The sequence below is a fragment of the Syngnathoides biaculeatus genome, chromosome 16 (genome assembly GCF_019802595.1).
Source record: "Syngnathoides biaculeatus isolate LvHL_M chromosome 16, ASM1980259v1, whole genome shotgun sequence".
Taxonomy (NCBI): domain Eukaryota; kingdom Metazoa; phylum Chordata; class Actinopteri; order Syngnathiformes; family Syngnathidae; genus Syngnathoides; species Syngnathoides biaculeatus.
The window spans coordinates 13352224-13373459 of NC_084655.1; the positions used below are offsets into that span (position 1 = coordinate 13352224).

General features: G+C 39.7%; 1 protein-coding gene, 1 long non-coding RNA gene and 2 other non-coding genes across 7 annotated transcripts; 1 reads left to right on the top strand and 3 right to left on the bottom strand.

The window, feature by feature from the left end:
• The first annotated feature begins 7116 nt into the window (after positions 1–7116).
• LOC133514867 (fas-binding factor 1 homolog) lies at positions 7117–19461 on the top strand. 4 transcript variants are annotated; one of them, XM_061846922.1, is made up of 29 exons: positions 7117–7414; positions 7499–7529; positions 8563–8610; positions 8702–8747; positions 8876–8942; positions 10532–10661; positions 10762–10827; positions 11150–11308; positions 11402–11528; positions 11753–11886; positions 11977–12070; positions 12452–12904; positions 12978–13055; positions 13654–13721; positions 14375–14427; positions 14494–14541; positions 15528–15620; positions 15718–15818; positions 15900–16106; positions 16455–16562; positions 16701–16840; positions 16920–17038; positions 17681–17803; positions 17888–18064; positions 18133–18309; positions 18408–18545; positions 18634–18727; positions 18808–18932; positions 19325–19461. In XM_061846922.1, the coding sequence occupies exons 1-29, from the start codon at positions 7412–7414 to the stop codon at positions 19415–19417; spliced, it is 3300 nt and encodes a 1099-aa protein (XP_061702906.1). In that variant the 5' UTR covers positions 7117–7411; the 3' UTR covers positions 19418–19461. The 4 variants fall into 4 exon arrangements, with proteins under 4 accessions (XP_061702906.1, XP_061702907.1, XP_061702909.1 ...); XM_061846923.1 differs by having other exon boundaries at positions 7117–7397; XM_061846925.1 differs by having other exon boundaries at positions 7118–7414; positions 8594–8610.
• On the bottom strand, positions 19206–20419 carry LOC133514868 (uncharacterized). The gene is made up of 4 exons (XR_009798872.1): positions 20133–20419; positions 19894–19946; positions 19685–19739; positions 19206–19519 (listed from the first exon to the last, which is right to left on the bottom strand). It is a non-coding gene; the product is annotated as an uncharacterized LOC133514868 (long non-coding RNA).
• LOC133515158 (small nucleolar RNA R38) lies at positions 19585–19654 on the bottom strand. The gene has a single exon (XR_009798974.1). It is a non-coding gene; the product is annotated as a small nucleolar RNA R38 (small nucleolar RNA).
• LOC133515159 (small nucleolar RNA SNORD49) lies at positions 19773–19852 on the bottom strand. The gene has a single exon (XR_009798975.1). It is a non-coding gene; the product is annotated as a small nucleolar RNA SNORD49 (small nucleolar RNA).
• Positions 20420–21236: the final 817 nt, after the last annotated feature.

Below are 21236 nucleotides of genomic sequence, written 5' to 3' on the forward strand. Positions count from 1 at the left end.
TTTCTAGTCATTCCACTACACTTAGCTAATGAGTATATTCAATAATGTCCCAAAAGATGACACCACTGCCTTGAATGTATGTCAGCGTGACCTGGTACAGTATTGAGGCCACTGACATTTGCATGGATGGTCTTGATTTGACCACTCCAGATGTTCTTCGGTTATCTATACTCTTTTCATCATTAGGGTCACTGACCAGACTGACACTGAGCTATCCCAGCTGACTTTGAACAAAAGGCGGGGTACAGCCTGGATAAACCACCATGCACACTCACATTCCATGCCCATGTCAACAATTTAGAGCAGCCTTCAATGAACCTACCATGCATGTTTGTGGAAATGTGAAGGAAGTTCGAGTACCCCAAAGAGAACATGCACACCCTTGCGGGAGGCTAGAGCTGAGATTGAAACCCTGAATTTCAGAAATAAGAGGCAGACGTGCTAACCAGTCGTCCACCATGCTGGCACTCCTGGCACAATGCATCAATCTATTATTGTAAATCCTACGGTTCTGCTGCAAATATGACATATCAGATCACCCCCCACTTCCATGAAAAAATGACTTTCATTATCTCGGTGCATTTGGTTTGCCGTGCTGACACCCTGATGCCATGATGACTGTTTTTAGAACAGAACCCCACAGCAGGCTCTGTTTGCCTTCTCGTGCTGCCAGCCAGATCTAACCCCACCTTGATCCCAGCTAATCCTTTGAGCTAATCTTCACGATCGAGACTCACAGCCAAGAGGAAGACAGGAATAGTCCGATTGTTACACCACAAACTTCCCTTTTCAATTTGAAGCGTTCAGTGCAGGTCTGGCTGCTCTAACCACCGGCAGATCCTTGGGAAAGGATCATGTGCACCACAATGATGGTGCTCACCAGCATCGGTCTCATCTTGCGACATAGATTCTCCAGTAAAATAAATCCGTAAGTATTAGTTTGTTAGTCATTTTGTGGAGAAAATTATTTCTAGGCCAAAATATTGATATTGTGATGTATAATTTTCTTATGTTACAGTACAGGTAGTGCATGTACAAAAATAGCAAATTTTGGTATCATGATTGGTTGTTTGCCGAGGAAACGGAAGGAGGAAAGAAGATGATATGGGAAACACAAGGACAGATGACTGGCAGGAGTGCTGGAAAATAATATTTTAGACACAAGAGAGAAGGCTTTGTGACAAATGTATTTCTTCCAATATATTGATTATTGAACCATTATTATGTGATGATACATGATGAATAAAACCTAGATTCCAATTTCTACGGTCAGATTTTTTTTTAAATCTGTTTCAGGAATCAGTATGTCAGGAAGAGACAACCTTAGCTTACGTATCCCTGTGGCTAATTGCTGAGCTCTCATGGAATGTTGATGTACAGTACTGTCGATCTTTCTCAGGATCAAAAGAATGAAAAAAAGTTGGGCTTTAAGGGTAGAAAAACATTGCTCTTGAGGCTATCACCCCAGGGAGGTTAGGGATACAATGAGACTGGCTTTCGTTAGACATTAGCATTGCAGGGAACTAAATTTTGCAACACAAATGTATACAAAACAGTTATTTTAATTCCTTGATGTGAATAATATGAAATTCTAGTTTCTAGTTTAGTAAAAGTAACAAAGCACTATTTTATTCAATACGCAAGCTGATCAACGTACTGCCTTTAGTAGCATCACTGACATAAAAAGTCTCATTATTTTCTAGTGATAGAATTTATAACTTTGTCCGTTTATTGTAACAAAATATCTCTTATTGATGTTAGGTATGAATTTTTTTTTTTTCTCTCTCATCGGATGCAGGCAGAATGAGGAAGAGGTGCCATATGCGAAGAGCGACCAAGCTGCAAACAATCATAAATGATCGTAAGTATGAGTTTAAGGAATGTTGCAAGCCATAAAGAGAAATGTTTAATTTGTCTTTGTGTATAGTCAAAATAAAATTAGAATACAAGTTTTTAAAATTAAGTTATTATTATATTCAATAAACCAAAATGGGATTGGAACGGGGTAAAGTAAGCAGCAACGATATCTGTGAGTGTGTGTGTATCTGTTTTTGTGCGTCTGTTGGCACGCATGTGTCTCTATGTTAGAGCTGGGTGTGGGTTGTTAGACAAGTTCAGAAAGGGCTCCAGACAAGGGCGGAAAGTGGAGCAGTGGAGCATGTTATTGAGGCACAGATGCATGAAGAGCCAAGACTGCGAAGATGCCTGCCCCACATTTTGCTTTTATGCCCTGACTGCAATTCTACCAACGCTAAATGATTAAAAGGCTGAAGAACAATCCATCATCCTCAACATCATCATTGCCTTCCACATCTGCATCTCCAAGAAACATGATACTTAAAGAGATGAGTGTATTGTTGCACTCGTTAATTTAAGGTTCATAAATAGAATAACATTATATAAATTAGCTTTTACATATTAGTAAATGATGTATAAAAAGAGCATACATTTGCTGGATAAGCAACACAACTGACTAGATATGTTGTGTATTGTATTATATATGTGTCACGTCCCATCGAAGCGAGAGTAGGACCCAAATGCAGGAACTCGGAAGACGCAAGGTAGTTCAAGAAGAGACGCGTTTATCATCTGCCGAGGTCGGGGATCGAGCAGGCAGTCCGGTGCAGCAGCGGTAGTTGGGACGTCGGGCGAAGAGAGTAGGTGAGCGGGCAGGCAGGAGTCGGTACACGGAAGAACAATCAACGCAGGCAGAAGTATCGAAGGAGTCAGGCTTACAAGGTTGGTCGGAGAACGGACGAAGGTCGGTACACACAGGTTCGATCAGGGATACCGGAGCACACGAACGGGACATGAAGATCATACGAACTGGCGCCGGCCAGTTGTCATCGCGGTCATATAAATCCACAGCATAATCAGGCTGCATGAGGCGCAGGTGTGCACCTCCCAATCAGCGCACCTGCGCGGACACCCGCACAGCTCGTGCTGAAGCGGCAGGATCATGACAATATGATTGTTATATCTGTACGTGAAACAATATGTTCTCCTGTGGTGGCACGGTGGAGCAGCTGGTGAAGCGTTGGCCTCACAGTTCTGAGGACCCGGGTTCAATCCCTGACCCGCCTGTGTGGAGTTTGCATGTTCTCCCCGTGCCTGTGTGGGTTTTCTCCGGGCACTCACGTTTCCTCCCACATTCCAAAAACATGAAACATTAATTGGACACCCTAAATTCTCCGTAGGTGAGATTGTGAGTGCGACTGTTGTCTGTCTCAATGTGCCCTGTGATTGGCTGGCAACCAGTTCAGAGTGTACCCTGCCTCCTGCCCATTGACAGCTGGAATATGCTCCAGCACTCCGCGTGACCCTCGTGAGGATAAGCAGTGAAGAAAATGGATGGATGTTCACCTGTACCTATTGATTTGTTATTTGGCTCTCCTATAAACCAAGATGGTTGAGATGACAGATGTGCGGAAAGACCTGTTTGTAAGATGACGGTGCCTGCCTCACACTGTCTACGATGCAGTTGAAAAACTAGGCTTGCCATCACTCAAGTATATCAAAACTCTGTGGCCAAATTCCACCCAGCAAAATGACGCTTGTCCCCACACAGTAGTGTTTTGTTCAAAGTGTTTACCTCCAGAATTTCTGAGTGGAATGAATGGATTGGCCTGCCGACACCCCGACCTGAACGTAAATGAACACTTGTGGGATCATCTTGGGCATGTTTCTGCACAACCACGTTGACTGACCTGGCATAATTCCTGTTTAATGAGTGAAATGTCATCTGCAGCAGTGTGTGACTATCATGAGGAGGCACTATGTTTTTTTTTCCGTACGCACTACTGTTCCTAAAAGTAACAATGTCTTGTTTCTTCCATCCTACTCGAACAATTTCAATTATCCAATACACTCCGAACAAGAGCGGAAAGGAACAGCAGAAGAATGTTTTTGTCAGAGGAAGTAAAGATTTGGCACATTACAGCAGGACAAAAATCACTCACTCACTTGTGCTCCTCATCCCACTAATATGTGGTTTTTAAACATTTATTTTTTTAAAGGACTTTAGTGTATTAGTTCTCATCCTTCAAGGTAATTTGAGTTTTCACTTTTGTTGCAAGCCACGCAGAGAACCAGACAAAAGGCATGCAAATGTAGTAATTGAATACAACTTTAACACTGAGCTGGTGCAATTTTGGTTCAACTTGCCCATCGACAAAAACCTGTCTGCCTTTGTGTGGAAGAAAGCCAACCGAAAAACAAATAAAGATTCAATATCTCTGTCAAGGCAAAATATGTTTAGTCACTATCCACCAAGGAATTGCAGGCAGGTTTTTGTGTTAGAGCATTTCACTTAAGCGTCAAGCATTTTTCCCCTTTCAGAAAGATATATATTACTGGTTATGAGTAAGTTTAGCCCAGGACCCCTATGAGGATAAGCAGCTAAGAAAATTAATAGATGGAGTAAGTTTATCTGATCGTAAGAAATAAAATTAGACATAGGTGGAAGTTTTAAGGCTAGCTCTGTTTACTTGTTTTAACAATTCTTCCCAAATGAAATTTTATTGGCAGTTATGTTGTCTTCCCGGGTTCAATCCCGGACCCGCATGTGTGGAGTTTCCATGTTCTCCCCATGCCTGCATGGGTTTCCTCCGGGCACTGCGGTTTCCTCCCACATCCCAAAAAAGCATGCAACATCAATTGGACACTCTAAATTGCCCCGAGGTGTGATTGTGTGTGCGGCTGTTGTCTGTCTCCATGTGCCGTGATTGACTGGCAAGCAGTTCAGGGTGTACCCCGCCTCCTGCCCATTGACAGCTGGGATAGGCTTCAGCACTCCCCGTAACCCATATGAGGATAAGCAGCTAAGAAAATGGATGGATGGATGGATGGATGTTGTCTTAAAGGAAGTCTATACTGTAGTTCTCATTTTGTTATATATTATTCTTATTTTTGTGGACATTTTTTTCCAGTCCAGAACTACATTCCCCTCCAAAAGTAATGGAACAATGAGGTTTGTTTCCTTTTCACAGCTGTAGAATGAAAATTTTTGAATTGGACAAAAAAATAAATAAAATTGGACAATAAATTGAAAGGTTCGATTTTATTTCCAGGTGTTTGGATTACAAACAACCAATAAGATACCAGTATTTGGAATGAAGCAGACCAAATGAGTAAGAGCGAATTAATAAACCTCTGACCCACTGACTCGTCCAAACATTTGCATTCTTCTTTTCTGACGCTTTTCCTGCCATTCAATTGAGCTTCTTTCAGTTGTGGTTTGGTTTGAGATTTTTCAGATAAGATAAGGTAATACTTTATTGCTTCTCAGAGGTGACATTCAATTCACTCCCTTCATATCTACTGCAGCAGGTAAAATGCATGCTCGATACTTGGCCCCTAAGCGGAGATCGGCCACTATAAAACCGTCAGGGTCTTGAACAAATTATGTGCTCGGCAATGCATTTTGAGTCATCATTTTGTCGATAAAGGATGAAAAATGACATGGTTGCATCATTCATTCAGTGACAGATAACACTAGTAACCTACATACTACTATACTTCTGTTCACTTTCAGGACTTTCACATTTGTTTTGTCGAGGGGTGTTGTCTCTTACAGTGTTTTTTTTAAAAATATTTATTATTATTTAATTATTTAAGACATTCCAATTTCATTGGCTATGGCCAATGTGACTCTGGTGTATTTACTCTTTTTGCTCAGCGTGACACTTATTTTGCCAACTATGTTAGAAACACATTCAGTCAAACTTATTGTTTGAATAATAAGTTTAATAGCTCGTGGTTGTGCACTAAAAACCCACTTAAAATGGTTCAATATTTTTGCTGAAATAAAAATGTCTGTTCTTGATATCAAGATCCAGATGTTGATACATAGAAATAACATTTGAACTGTTAATCTCTCATCTCGTATTTATGTACTGATTTCAAACCAAATGTTTGCTGCTCCCATAAAGATTGGTATGACCATAAATTGGGATGTGGACAAACAGTTCCTTAAATCTATGATATTCTCGTTTTCTCTCGTTGTACTGATTGGGACAGGTCTGCATATGGGAGCTCAGGCCAAGATCCAACCATGAAGAAACAACAAAGTGGGGGCGAAAACACTGAGGGTGTTTTAATCTGTCCTGCAAATGCTCTCTTTTCTGTGACGGGGAACTGAGGCAAAGGGAATTTGGGCCGAATTCCAGTTTCAAGATAACATGTTCTGTGTTTTCATGCCAGTTTCAACCAGTTAGATTTACACAATGACCCTTAATTGTTGTTTGATTTAGTTTTGCATCACTGTATGAAAGTGTTTATAGCCCAAGCTCTATGTGAAACTAGTATTGCGTCTATTTGTAAAACTAAATAAATAATAATAAACATCTTTGATTTGTGGACTTGCTTTCTTCAAGCACAACAATTTTTTTTTTTTTTTGTTTGTTTGTTTTATGTACATACGAGGACAGTTGAGTTGTGATGCAAAAATGAAACGACATCACAGGTTTTAAAAATACTTAATCTGTTGAATGGAAGTGTCTTATCAGCTATCGTTTTGCTGATCAAAGTCGAACATAATGCGTAAGTCATATGAAATTAAATACAGGCAAAAGTTGACTAATTCAACTCAGTCAGTCGAATGTTGTTTTTTTAGGTTCATGTTTTAAAAAGTGTCGCCATCTGGTGGTAAAAGCGTTTATTACCGTTAACATGGCAGCAACAGGTTCAAAACATTTATCATTTTGAATCTGTCAAGCTACAATAAATAATATTCCATTTTAGAAGCATGAGCATGTGCACGTTCCTACGAGACAGATTGAGGAACATGCAGGTGGCAGTGACCTGACAGGCGTAATGATTCAAAGCCTTTAAGTCAGCGTCTGCTGAATTTGAAGCAAAACGCCCACTCATTCATTTGGCCATTTTCAGGACACAAAATACATGCAAAATGTTTCATTTACGACTGGTGCGCATATTAATTTACCCTTCAACATCAACAAAAATCTAATTTTTATTGAAATCAATTACAATGTATTTATAAATGCAAAACATACTTTGGTTTTCGACAAATTAACGGGGAAAACTACAACGGTACATATTTGTCTGGCGTGCATGTCAGGTTTGAAGAGCATACCGGCGGTGCCTTCACGGGCTAACCGGAAACAGCATTACCCACAATGCAAGTGGTCTTCCAAAACAGGAAACGTATCTCTATCGCCAGTTCAAATTAAATCTCCAACTAGAAGGAGTTTTGTGAAAAAAAAATTCAACCGCCATTACCTTATAATACCTCTTCAAAGGGTTGCACTCTTTTAACCAATGGTTCCATTTAAAATGGTGGTAGACGAGTGAGCACGGGAGTGTTTATGATCGCCTTGGAGACGAACGACGCCTCAACAAATTGATGCTAAACTAACCAGCTAACTGCTACCGTAATGGTAAACAAACCAGAATGGTGAATAGCTTTTAACTGATTGCCGGCAACCTCTGTTTTAAATGCATTGGTATCGTTATATGTACATTGTGATGCTATTTGCAGGCCACCAAGCCAAAAGGGAAACCACCTAAAGGTAAGTTTTTATTTTTGTTTGTTTGTTTTTACCAAAAATACCGATTTCGTTAGTTTTGGTGATTTTAATTTACTTTTTTTTTTTTTTTACATGTAATGTAATTAGTGAATTTGGATGCACATTGCAAAACATTTAATCAAATGCAATTTTCATTTGATTATATTGAAATACGGTTTACCTTTTAAAACTGGTTAATATTTAATATGCCATAGGTTTTTTTTTCAAGTGTTTACACATGAACGAGAAGTGATATTAATGATACTTTTTCTGGTGGGCTGACACTATCTGAATCATTGACCAGTACAGCAATTACAACCAAAGTTATATTACTTTTGTTCCAGGAAATTGTATTGATTTATTAATCCCACCCCTAAAAGTTTATACTCTTTATTTCATATCATTTTTCTTGGCTGCACTTTTTGCCAGTACGTGTGAATGCTATTTTTTGGGCAACTGGATTTCAGCCTCTATGTGCTGCCCATAGCCTTCAGAATCAGGATTGATCACCCATGAACCTTAATATGTATTAGCAATTGTACTGTTCTTTAATTGATCAGATTTCTAATTTGCCAACTTTCCTGCCAATAAAAAAACATTAACATGCTGTGTTTGCCTCCGCTGGTTAGTCAGCGCAAGCGAAATTCACACACACACAAAAAAATTGTGTTGTGATCTGCGCGCATTGATGAAGTTAATAATCATCATAACAATCATTGTAACATACATTAACTAAGTTTACATGATGCATGCATTTCATGTTGTTGCATCAATATTTGTTCTGAACCACTCCAGATGATGTGTGGCAGAGTTGTGTCCTGATAAACTGCTTTGGATTGTGTATTGCAATTTTGTATAATTATTTTCTGTAATTGTAATACAGGTGGTATAAAGAGGTGGATTAAGTCAGATAAATTCCCACTTAAGGCCCAGGTTCCAAATTTATGGCCTGCAGCTTGAATATACAATTGATAGATAGGAGTCTAAGTTTAACGAAACAGAGTTCCAGACTTTACATTTCAATGATTCTTCCGAGGCTCATTCGGTGATGGAGATATCCTTGACAGCTTGTTTGATGATCACAGTAAGTGAGAGTAATTCTGTGAATTAAATTTTTAAAAATATACATTTGTTGCCATATCTTATTCTTAATAGTTTAACAATTTACTCACCAGACTTACCAGTAAGAAAGAAATCGGGACGTGGTGGATTACGACATGGGTATGTTTGAGTATCTATTCATCTGAGCTCTGTACTACTTATCCTCACTATAGCGTTGTGGATATGTTTTACATAAAATACGTAAGTAAAGATAGCACTTTCCATGTATGAATTTCTCTCCCCCCCAGCACATCTGACATTGAAAACATCTTCAGTATGCTAGATGACTTAACGATGGACGAAGGCAACTCTGAGGTGTGTTGATGGTTATACGATGTAGGCTAGCTATCTAGCCTACATTAAATTAATTGACCCCTCCGTGGATATTGCGCAATCCGTGTCACTGACCAATCAGAGGCCAGAGATCTGCATAAACCAAAGCCCGTTTTTGCTCCTGCCATTTTCTCAGACAACATTGCATGGTCCAGTATAGGTTTAGTTAGCGTTTTATCGCGTATTTGGGTTATTTAACAAAAAATATGGTTAAGAGGTGTAGTCACGGACTTTGTAATAGTGACGCCAGGTATCCTCAAAGGCTAGTTGGTGGAGTTCGATTCGTACCCTTTCCAAAACCGAAGACCCAGTACGAAAAATGCCTTCGATGGATCAAACTTTGTGGAAGACCGCATCAGCAACTAAATCCATCTAATATCAACGGGAACACATATGTTTGCACGAAGGTATGCCCTATATTTGATTTTCAATACATGTCTCGTATAAATGAATTCAAAGTTCTTCGCTAGCATAACACTGCTGCGTGTGAACGATTGACACACTTATTCTTTGTTGAGCGATATTTAGCGATGATTGGACTGCACAAACATATTGATTTCTTGCTGGCTCGCGACCGAAGCTTAACCAGACTGTGTTTGCACGAAGATATGCCCTAAATTTGATTTTTAATACACGTCTCGTATAAATGAATGAGACGTTCTCCGCTAGCATAACATTGCTACGTGTGAACGATTGCCACACTTATTCTTTGTTGAGCGATATTTAGCGATGATCGGACTGCACAAACGTATTGATTTCTTGCTGGCTCGCGGCCAGAAGCTTAACCAGACTGTGTTTGCACGAAGATATGCCCTAAATTTGATTTTTAATACACGTCTCGTATAAATGAATGAGACATTCTCCGCTAACATAACACTGCTACGTGTGAACGATTGACACACTTATTCTTTGTTGAGCGATATTTAGCGATGATCGGACTGCACAAACGTATTGATTTCTTGCTGGCTCGCGGCCAGAAGCTTAACCAGACGGTCTTTGCACGAAGATATGCCCTAAATTTGATTTTTAATACACGTCTCGTATAAATGAATGAGACGTTCTCCGCTAGCATAACATTGCTACGTGTGAATGATTGAATGACATCAGAAGCATGGCGTCTCTCTCAGTTAAGAATGTATTGTATTTAGAATCTATAATATATCGTTGATTTGAATGAAATCAGAAGCATGGAGTCTGTCTCAGTTCAGAATGTATTGTATTGTATTTGCCATTTTTACTGTTTGTCTTACGTCAGCGCACGTGGCGTGACGTCACTTCAGGAGGCGTGTTTAAGTGCCCTGTACGGAGGGGTCAATTGATAGAAGTATAGGTGTTTACTTCATTTTCGCCTCGCTATAGCCTTGCCATATTTGTGCAAGGGTGCCAACATCTACAACAAATGGCAATGACATAGTAGTTGTGGTGACTAAGATTGTAACTGTGGTTTACCTAAGAATCGTACTATCTCTGCCTCAATTTAAGTGAGGAAAACCATGCTAAAAAGTTAATTTTTTTTCAGTTTCCACATTTTAAATGATTGTATTAGTTGTTTTTAATCTACTATTGTACAGGGTCCAGATGATATGACTCTTGCGCCAAAGAAAAGAAGTAATTCGCCCTTTGGAGAACCAAAACCATCAGATAATGAAGGGTTCTTACCAGAACCAGATATAGCAAGTGATATAAAACCAAAGGAAGCTGGTAATATAGCAGTGCCGTTATTCTTATGATGGTTTTACTCATATATTAACTAGCTTAGGTGTTTTCTTGAAAGTATTGAATACTTCCCTACTTCATTTAGATGACGCTCCAATTGAGGGGAAGACGAGCTCATCTTTAGCACGTAACAGAAAGTTCAGCTTTTCTGGTGAGTCTGCCTGTCTTTGTCCTCTGAAAGTGAAATTTGTGTGACTTGTCTGGCAGCCATCAATACATACTTGAAGGAACTAAACATTGTCGATGAACTGTATGATATATATGATACATTTGAGGTATAACAGAGGTGGGTAGCAATGCGCTACATTTACTCCATGTCATTTACGCAAGTAAGTCTCAGTAATGGTGGGAGGGTTGCAGTCTATCAGGGATTCAAATAAGACCCAAGAGTTCATTTTCTGTGTTTGCACAGAAAGGCACCCGACATTTTCTGAATGCAACCTGGTCTTTTTTTTTTTTTTTTTTTTTTTCAGACCTTGATGACCAGGATGACATAGATGACCTAGTTGACCTGCTGGATGGCTTGCCACAAAATAAAACCAAAACGCCATCCAAATCCAATTCACAGCCGGCCAACCCCGAAAAAGGGCTACCTTCAAATTCTGCATCTCTTGTTCACAAAAAGGAAACAAGTAGGCTAACCCTTTAACTTCAAAGGATCTCTTACTTTTCATGCTTCAATGTAAATCTCACATCCTGAATTCCTCTCCTCTTTTTTGAATCAGCTAGTCCGACAAAAAAACTAAATGAACTTGCATTTGATGATGAGAAAGATGATTTGATTGATGAACTTGGTTTGGACTGCGAAAATCCCAAGAAAAAAGACAATGTGCTTTGGTCCAACAGGGAAAGGTGACAGCTTTGTTTTCGCTCAGAACGTCCCACTTTAATGCTGGTCCTCTTTCATAGGTCTCAAATAATACTGCATACGTGATTTGTGTGCATCTAAAAACAATTCGACTTTTTTTTTGAATGCCACATGACTGAATGATGTGTATTTGCATTTTCACCTTCTGATCTCCCGACAGCATTTTACTTACTAATGGCTTTTCGTGTGTGTTATCTCAATACTGTAGTGAGCAACCACAGAGAGCTCGTACAAGACTCGATGAGATTCTAGAAAACTGTAATTCCCGCCGTCTGGAGTGGCCACCATCAGGTACTAAGAAAGACCAGCCTCCATCTCGGGAGAAGAACTCCAATATGAAAGGTAAAATGTCGCTATATCTAGTCCAGCCCTACACAGTGAGTGCTCGCTATTCTTTCAAAATGATTTAGGACCTTTCTGTCTATGTCTCAGAGGTCCTTTTAGAAGATGACCTCACATATGGGTCCTATCAGCCCATAATGGGCGACACCTCTTCAGGACACCAGTCCCGCAGGCAGTCTATCAGGTGTGTGTGTGTGTGTGTGTGTGTGTGTGTGTGTGTGTGTGTGTGTGTGTGTGTGTGTGTGTTTCTATTGCTAAATCGGTACATTGACTTACAAGTGCACCAACTGACACATTTTGCGAATAAGAGGCTTTCGCCTGTTCAGTTGGTTGATTTGTGTCAATCAAAATTGGAATTACTCAAAAGCTTCAACTGTACCACCTCTTGAGTAAATCGACTAGTACAGAGTGTGTGTGTGTGTCTGGAATACACTGAGTTACGAGCCTGAGCACGGAATGAATTAAACTCATTAGACAAGGTACCATTGTTTGTTTATTTTACAGTAGGCATGCATAAAAGAGTTTCACAATTTTCCCATTTTGTTAAAAAAAAAAAAAAAAAAAGATTTCCCGCAGAGGATGTCTGTGTTTCCACCGTGGAGAAAAAGCCACCGATCGTCCCAAACGCCCCTCGATCCCGGAACCCGGCTGACTGGCTCTGTCTCAGAGCAAACGATGAGCAGAGTTACTTCGAAGGTGACGCCAAAGAGAGGAGGAGTCCCACAGATTCTCCAAAATTTCCTTCCTCTCCTTTATTGGAGAGAAAACCCTCTCTGTCTAATGACAAGAATACATCAGGGGCTAAAACGGAAGTGAATGCCTCAGCTTTGATTGACAACAAAATAGTAAAAGTGGAGGTGACCAAAAGGCAAAAGAAAGATGAGGAACATGATGATTGGTTGGTAGGAGCTCTTAGTAGAAGGAAGTCTTTCTCAGGATCTAACGCTGATGTCAAAATCTTTAATCAGCAGCAATCATTAGGCCTGGGACGAGAAGTGGATATGGAGTTACTTGTTAGGTAATACACAATCCCTCAACGTTGATACATTGAATCTTATTCTTTATGAACTAATTCATGATCTTGTTTTCAGTAAGGAGCCTCCTTCACAAGCCCACAGAAGCAAAAATAACATATCTGGTAAACAGCTGTCATCCTCCAAGGATACTGGGTAAGCTCTGGGTGAACGTAACAGATATTTGCAGGGCTCTCTTTGATGTGCGTACAGCATCTGAGACACAAAAATTATGCTTCACGCAATTTTTTTTTCATTTTTTGTTGTACATTACAATGTCAATGTTATTCTTAATTTAATTAGGTTTAATTATTCTTCAAAAGGATTTACTGGTATTATTATGCTCTAGTATTATTATATCAGTGGCATAAAAACATCAACCATACTGTCGTTTGTCGTGATATTTTTTGTGAAAATATATTGGCCTAATAAATTAGATATCGTGACAGCTCTAAACATAATGTATTGAGAAAAAGCCAGAGCAATTGATAACAAAAATATTGTACAAACAGTCTAAAAAAAATAGAGTAATCGTCTTAGTAAAAATCTGCAATATAGTGCAACAGCAAATAAAGAACCGTAACGTATTGGAGGATTACTGCATCAGTATTCCATGATGATAGATCACAGGGACTGATTGTTCCTGGTTTTGAACTCATTTTTCCATGACATGTGATTCCCAGAACTTACATAGTCTCAAATGATCTATGTACATGTTCTTTTTATATGTAGATATATGTTGTTGTTCTTCCAGCACCTCATTTGGCCAACATATTCTTGCTGTTAAGAATGCCCCGGAAAGAGAAGAGAGAGCCAACCAAGGTACTGACTGTACTGTCTTGTTGTCTTTTTCTTACATGAGTGCATTATTTTAGATGTAGATATTGACAAAAGTATTGCTTTTTTGTCCACTCATCCTGAAGGGAAAAAAAAAGTCTTTAATGGGCTTTAGTTGAGAGCTTTGTACACTGGGGCACTGTCACGCCAGAATGGAAACTGCTGTTCCCAAAATTATTCTCAGATGAATAAGGTTCAAATGCAAAATTATTATGTGTAGAATTCCACATTTGTTTTACTGGTGGTGCTGCAGTACATTCGCCTGACTTCGGTACAGGCAAGCGTGAATTCACTTCCCACTCACTGACGGTGTGAATGTGTCACTGGGTGTCCATCTCTCTATGTGCCCTGTGACAAACTTGCGACCACTTCAGGGTGTAGAGTTAGCTGGGTTAGGCTCCTGCTTCCCTCCTGACTCTGGACAGGACAATCATGACAGAAAATGGATGACTAGTTGGGTTTCAACATTTAATTTTGCATTTGTAGTAGTACCTGGGAGCTTAACATGACATTTTTAAGCAACCTTATTATTGCACCCTGACTGTTTTGTTTAACAAGTGAAATACATTGTCGTCCCCAATGACCATGCATTTCTTCTCGTGTATATCGTCATTCACATGGATGTTTTTTTTTTTCAGCACTTTCACAGCCAAACCTAATGCGACATTCAGCAGCTGCTGTCCAACAACAGGTATTATTTCTTTTTTTTTAATTTAAATTTAGTGTTCTGTATTTTAATTCCTTGTCCTGTGAGCAGGTGTCATTTTCAGCTGACAGCCTGCAGCAGTTGTTACTACAACAGCAGGTAAGGGGGCAATTACTTAGCCCACTTTTCAGCTTCATTTCACTGAACTCCATGCATGGACCACTTACGCGTTCGGAGCATTGTGTTCTCACGTTTAGTTTTCAGGCAAATGTATATCAAGAACAAGCTTCAAGCTTGTCAAAGTATATTTATTTTCTGATGGATTAATATAAAGTCACCGTGAAATACATATAAACATTTTAATTGTTACAGTCATCCAAGTATCAGCAATAAAATCAAAGGTTTCTAATCTGATTTATTGAGTCATACGGATGTATGCAGTACTATACATACATGCAACGTACATACATACATACGTGTGCGTGATGTATGGCGTTGAAACCCTCAACTTCCAAGTCAACTTTGTTTAGCACTTAGAAGAACAATTACAGTTATAACAAAGATTGAACAGAAATAGAATAGAAACCCTTTTTTGTCGTGGTATGCTGTGGATACAGCAAAATTTGTGTTGTAAAAACGTAAAATACAACCAATAATGAAATAATAAAGAGGAGCATATAGGACTCTCACAGCTGGATTGTTTCTCAGTCCCATGTTAGTGACAGGGGCTCTGTAGTGGCAGTGACTGGCAGTGGATCTGATGATAACTGTTGTTGCGATGATGAAATTGTCCCAGCTAATGTTAACTTCCCATCTCCTTTGTAGTATCTGGTCACTGTTTCACATGTTAAAATGAAAAAATTTGTTGAATAGTTGAACATAATAAATGGGCATTTGGCACACTACAGTGTTAGCTAGAAAAGCTTTCCCTTCGACTAACAGGTAAAAACTTTTGATAATTTCAATCATGAAAAGTACCAGCACCGAACTGTTTAGTATACCTAATACACAACCCCACGAGATCTTTCTGCCAGAACTGCATAATGTATCACCGTGTAAATGGTCCATTGTATTCAATTTGTACCAATTTAAACACTTAAAACAGATTTCATGGTTTTCTTCTCACACCTACGCTCCTGTCACAGTTATTGGGTGTTGGGTCTGTGCAAAAACTCAATGAGCAGCATCATGGAGATGGAGAAGATTTACACGCACGAATCACTCAGCTGGAGGGACAGGTATTTGAATGCAATATAGTGTGCACAGTGTGAATAGTCTTGAATATGGTATGATGGATGGTTGCATAACCTCAAACTCTTATCTGTTCTTGGGCAGACTAAGACTCTGCAGCTGGAGCGAGACCACAGCCAGATGTTGTTGGAGAGTCTCCAGGAGCGACACAGACAGGACCTGGAACTCATGGAAAACGCCCACAAGTATTAATTCTGAAATATAATTTTACCCCGTTCTTGTACATCCACCTGTATGCATGTGTTCATTTTATGTGCTGCCTGCAGGACTCGAGTGAAGCTTCTCGAGGAATCGGCAATCCAGAGGGAGACTCGGATGCGACAGGAAAGCGAAGACCTTATTGAACGCTTGGCTGCGCTAACACAAGCTGCTGAGAAGGAGCGTTCAGACCTGCAGGCTCATTACCAGCGTAAACTGGCCCAGTTCCAACAAGACCAAGATCGTGAGGTAGAGAGACTACGGGATTTGCAAAGGTACACTTCTTTTGTCTGTAGAACAAATGCTGTATATTTCCATGGCAACTTGAACTATACACAGAAAGAAACTCAAAGGCTTGGATAATGGAAAACGGTGGGAAAAAAAATGGACAGTTTTATCCATCCATTCATTTTCCAAGTTGTTAACAATTTTATCGAAACAGTATTTATTTTTTTATCATTATTATATATTTCATAAATCGCAGCAGAGATTGAAAGCCAACAAAGAGGGTCGGCTTCAGATGTTGAAAATAGGACAATAATAAAAGGTGTACGCTGTATTGTAGTAACTCTTTCAGTCAGAAATTGTAGCTTTCCATCAAAGGTTGGTTCTTTGACATTCAGGAAATCCATCATGGAGATGAAGAAAGACCACGAAGACCATGTTAATAGACTGAAAAGGTTAAAAGAAGAAGAGATTGATGCAGTGACAAGTGCAACATCTGAGACCAGGTCTGCTTTATCTTGATTGAGCACATTTTTTTCTATTCAAGAAATGTGTGAATATTTTACATGAACAGAGTACATAAATGTTTGTATTATTACCTGAAGAACTTATAAGAATACTCTATTGTATGCATCTTTGTCCAGGTCTCTGACGCTAGTGATTGAGCAGATGGAGCAGTTTTCCTCTCGGCTTGGAGATCTCTCCTCCCTTGTCGAGAGCAGGCATGAACACACAACCCTTGGCTTGGAGCAGGGGGCACGGCACAGAGACGACCAGCTTCGAAGTATGCGTGTCACATACCCACAATCATCAAGGTGCACAAAAAGAAAAGATAGATTGTTTAATCTCCAAATGTTTTTCAGTCATGCAGGATCGTTTGACTCAGCAGCAGAAAGTGATGGCAGAGGAGAAGGCCTACCTTAAGGAAATCATTTCCAGGATGGACACTCAGATCAGTGAACAGCAGAGACAAATTGAAAAGGTTAGTCCAGTAGTGCCTCAGTATATAGGTAGAGCTGAGTGATTAATCGGAATTGAATTGTTGTTATAACCCAAGCAAAGTCAGTACTGTGCCAAAGGGCCGGGTGGGTAGGCAAGTTCTTGCGTTCGAATAGCAGCCCTGTATGCAACAAGCATGCGACATGTTGTTCTCGCTTCCGAGTGTGCTTTACACTGTTTGTTGACACTCTGTTTTACTGTAAAACTAAAGAAAAATAATTCCAAACATTCAATGAATACAACACGCACTTTAAAGTTTTTTTTTCCTGAAAATTGACAGCTTAATGCTAATACACAATGAAAAACCCTTTTGATGATCAAACAAAAATTAGCTTTGGCTGTCACAGTAATTACACTTTATATAGCTATCTTATTTATTTTGCAATCCCAACCATTATTTCTTTATAATACACACTGCTATTTCATTAACTAAAAATACATGGGATTTTTTTTCTTTAGGTGCTCGGAGAGATTAGTGATATTTCACTACATTTCAATCAGGAAAATTATTATGAGTCAAGGTTACACAGGTGAAGGTTTGCTTTAGGTTAGCTCAGTGCATGGATGGAAATGAACGTTTTTACATGAAGACACTGAAAATACTTTAGTTTTTTTAATGTTTCAGGAGCGCTGGAAGGTTACCGCAGAGCAAGCCAAGGTGGAGTCTTCCCTGAGAAACGTGGAAGAAGAACGCCGGTCTCTGACTATACAGATGAACATGGAGAGAGAGGAGCTGGAAAGAGCCAAGGTAAGGATTAGAATGGACAGATCGTCGTACCAAAACTGTGCAAATTGTAATTTCCCTTGACGTCCTCTATTATTGCGTGTTAAGAGTGCGTTACTGGATGAGCAGAAGGCAGTGATGCAGCAGTGTGCAGAAGAGAGAAGAAAGCTAGCCGCAGAATGGAACACCTTCCATGTCCAGGAAAAACAGCGTCGAGAAAGGGCCGAGCAAGATGTCAGCACTCTACTGGAGAGGAGAGAAGGCTCCATAATGAGTTTGGCACAGGTTAGCTGAATAAAAATGGTTTTCAACAAACCAACTCGGTTACAAATCCTAAATATTTGGTTTCACAGGAGCAAGCAGATTTGAAACTTCGCAGTGGAGAATTGAAACAGAAAGAGATGGCTGTGGCACAGGAAAGGGAGGCTCTGGAACAACTTAAAGGAGAACTGGATCGAGAAAAAGAGAGAATAAGCAGCACTGCTCTGAGGCTCAAAATTCGAGCACAGGAGGTTGAGGCTTTCAGCAAGGTAAATCAATGTTGTCAATCTTATATTTTATACTCATTTACCCCATCCAAGTTTTGTGGATGATTTTGCACAACTGGTACTCATCGTGGTGTATGCAGTTGGCTGCTGAAAAGTATGAGGAAGGAGAGCAAGCATTGCAAGAGGCCAAACGTTTGGAGGCTGACCACCAGGCAAGGCTGAGAACCATTCATTCCCAAATTGAGAGACTGAGGCATCTTGAACAACGTGCTCTTCAGGTATTTCATCAGTAATGTGCTGATCATTGGACAAAAAAATGTATATGATCCCATCTGTAGTCAATCAAACCTCCGCTCTTAATTGTAGGCACGAACCCAGTTTAATCTGCAGGAGGCAGTGGAGAAGCACAGACCTGAACCTCCAAATGCTTCTTTGATGCAAATCAATCCCACTCTACCAGGTGGCAACCCCTTCATTTGACAATTTTTTTTTTTAACCAACCAGTATGCTAATCAAACAATTTATATGCATCATTCATAGACTCAGGGTCAGCAATGTTCGAGCCAAAGATGACACAAACATTTAGCACAACTCAGATTATACCCAATTCTCAATCTGTGGCACTTCAGGCCAGTCTGGCTATATGGAAGTACAATGCACGAAAGGTAAGCAGCCATTGACATGTTACAGATGAAGGTTTTTGTGTATGTGTGTGTGAAGAGGGTTTCATCATCATGTCTGAGTATCAGAAAACTGAATTGCAGTGTTTTGATTCAAAAAGTGAAACTCAGATTCATCCTAGTGAATTTTTTTAGTACTAGAATAACACCAACTATTCAAGAACAAATTCCTTAGTTTTAACTGCCAATAAACAATTTTCATTCATTCATACTGAATCGAACTGCAACTTCAAGTAAGCAGTAAGCACAGTACACAATATTGTAAAGCTTATAAACTTTAATGCAAATATCACAATGAAAATGTGTGCTTAAATATTTTCAACAGAGTCTTAATAATTGCATATATTTCCACTAAACTTTGGTGTTCCTGCACACAGGACCACGACTACCTGCAAGAGCAGCAGATCTTCCTCGAAAACCTGAAGAAAAAGTCTAACAGACAGAAGTCACACTGGCCTCTAGCATCATGATTCAAGATCAGTTTTAGGGGCTTAACATAGTTTTGTACAAGAACGTTTATTGTTGGTGTCTTCTTTGGAACTAGTTTCTTCATCCCAACTCAGATATTCCACCTAAACAGGCACAGAATAAGAAACGTTACAATCTTACACTGTGCAAAGGAACAATTTAATTGGGGTCAAGCCTCAGGTTACCATGACTCAACATTTATGTTCAGACAGGGATAACTTTTATCATCACTGACTTGATTTTGCATAAGTCTGTCCAACAGTAAATACCTGTAAAACCGCCTTTCTGCACAGATGTTCTCTTTTGATATCTAATTTACTGCACCTAGTGAGAGAAATATCACAATCATTCTTTTGCAATCAGCGTTGACACACGCAGTTAAGTCGTCAGTTATCGCATCGGACGGCACTTCCTATGTAGCAGTTATCCTCACTGAAAAGGAGCAGAGCACAACACTTGGGGACAGAGTAATACACACCTTTAGAACATCCCCTCGTTCAAACTTTCGGAATCACGTGGCGCATAACAGACCTGGAGAGAGAACAATAAGTTCACGAGGGCTGCAACATCAGCAACGTGCTTCTACTAGCTTCATTCTACTGCTGGTCAGATACCATTGTTTTCCACACGATGTCTTCAGACAGGGATAACAAGAATCATCACATAACTAAAACTGGTTACTTTTTAGGTTTCTATCACAAACTATGAGAACTTTACCGTCATAATGCTCTTGTGTCGCAGAGTCGAGGACACGCTCTCCACCACGTGCTGCCCCTGCATTGAAGCTAAAATGCTAACGCGCTAAGACCATTAGAACGTCGCTACATTCTTAACCCTAAGTACATAGTTAATAAACATATTTGTTCACAGAGGAACACCAATGTTTGCTAATATATTTGAGATGAGCTATTAAAACCTGCTGCTCTTTAGCGCGGACGATTACCGCCGTCATCTTCAACTCTACCAAGAGAACAGGGACAGGAAGTCTCGCGTGATTTGTTTTTAATCACACTGTGACGTCATTTTTTCTAGGATGGGCGTAGCTATAATGTAGTGATGGATTTATTATCGATATTAGTGATTATGACCAAACACTCACCAGTCCTCATGCCCTCTACGTGCAGGGGCAAATGCAAGTTATCCTAATTCATGTAAATGTTTTATATATCATGTCTGAGAAGTAGCTACAGTATTTTACAAAGTGTTTAACATTAAGCACGACTTATGCTTTGGTAATATTTATAATATTCAGCAGTACAATCATGCTATAATAAAACCTCCCCAAAGAGATGATGAAATAAGATGAAATAAGCGTTTAGTTTTATAAATCACGTGATTTGTTTCTGTACATTTCTTAAATGGGATAAATTCGTTTTTGTACATGACGCCTTTAAGTAGACATACAACTTTGGGGGGGGGTGTCAAAGAGATGTAATCATGCATTATTATATAGTGATACATATTTGGTCAATACATACATTTCCCATTTCTTTGAAACATTTTTTCAATACATTTTTAGAAGACCTGCAGTTCATATTTGTATTATCAATGACCCGGAACAAACAATGTACGTGCATGCAAAATCAAAATGTATGCATTTTTTTTCCTTTTAAATCAAATAAGCGTGTACAATCGGCGCTTGTTAGCTGCACTCCCTCTTTTGGCCACTAGGAAGAGCCTCCAACCAGCAAAGGTATGCTCGCGCTCGCAGCGTCCCGCAGCAGAACTCCACTTGAGACTCGCTACCGCACCGCCATCCCCGCACCGACCTGGCCGGGATGGAGAAGGACACCGCTGAAGCGGAGCCACCCCGCCAGTGGA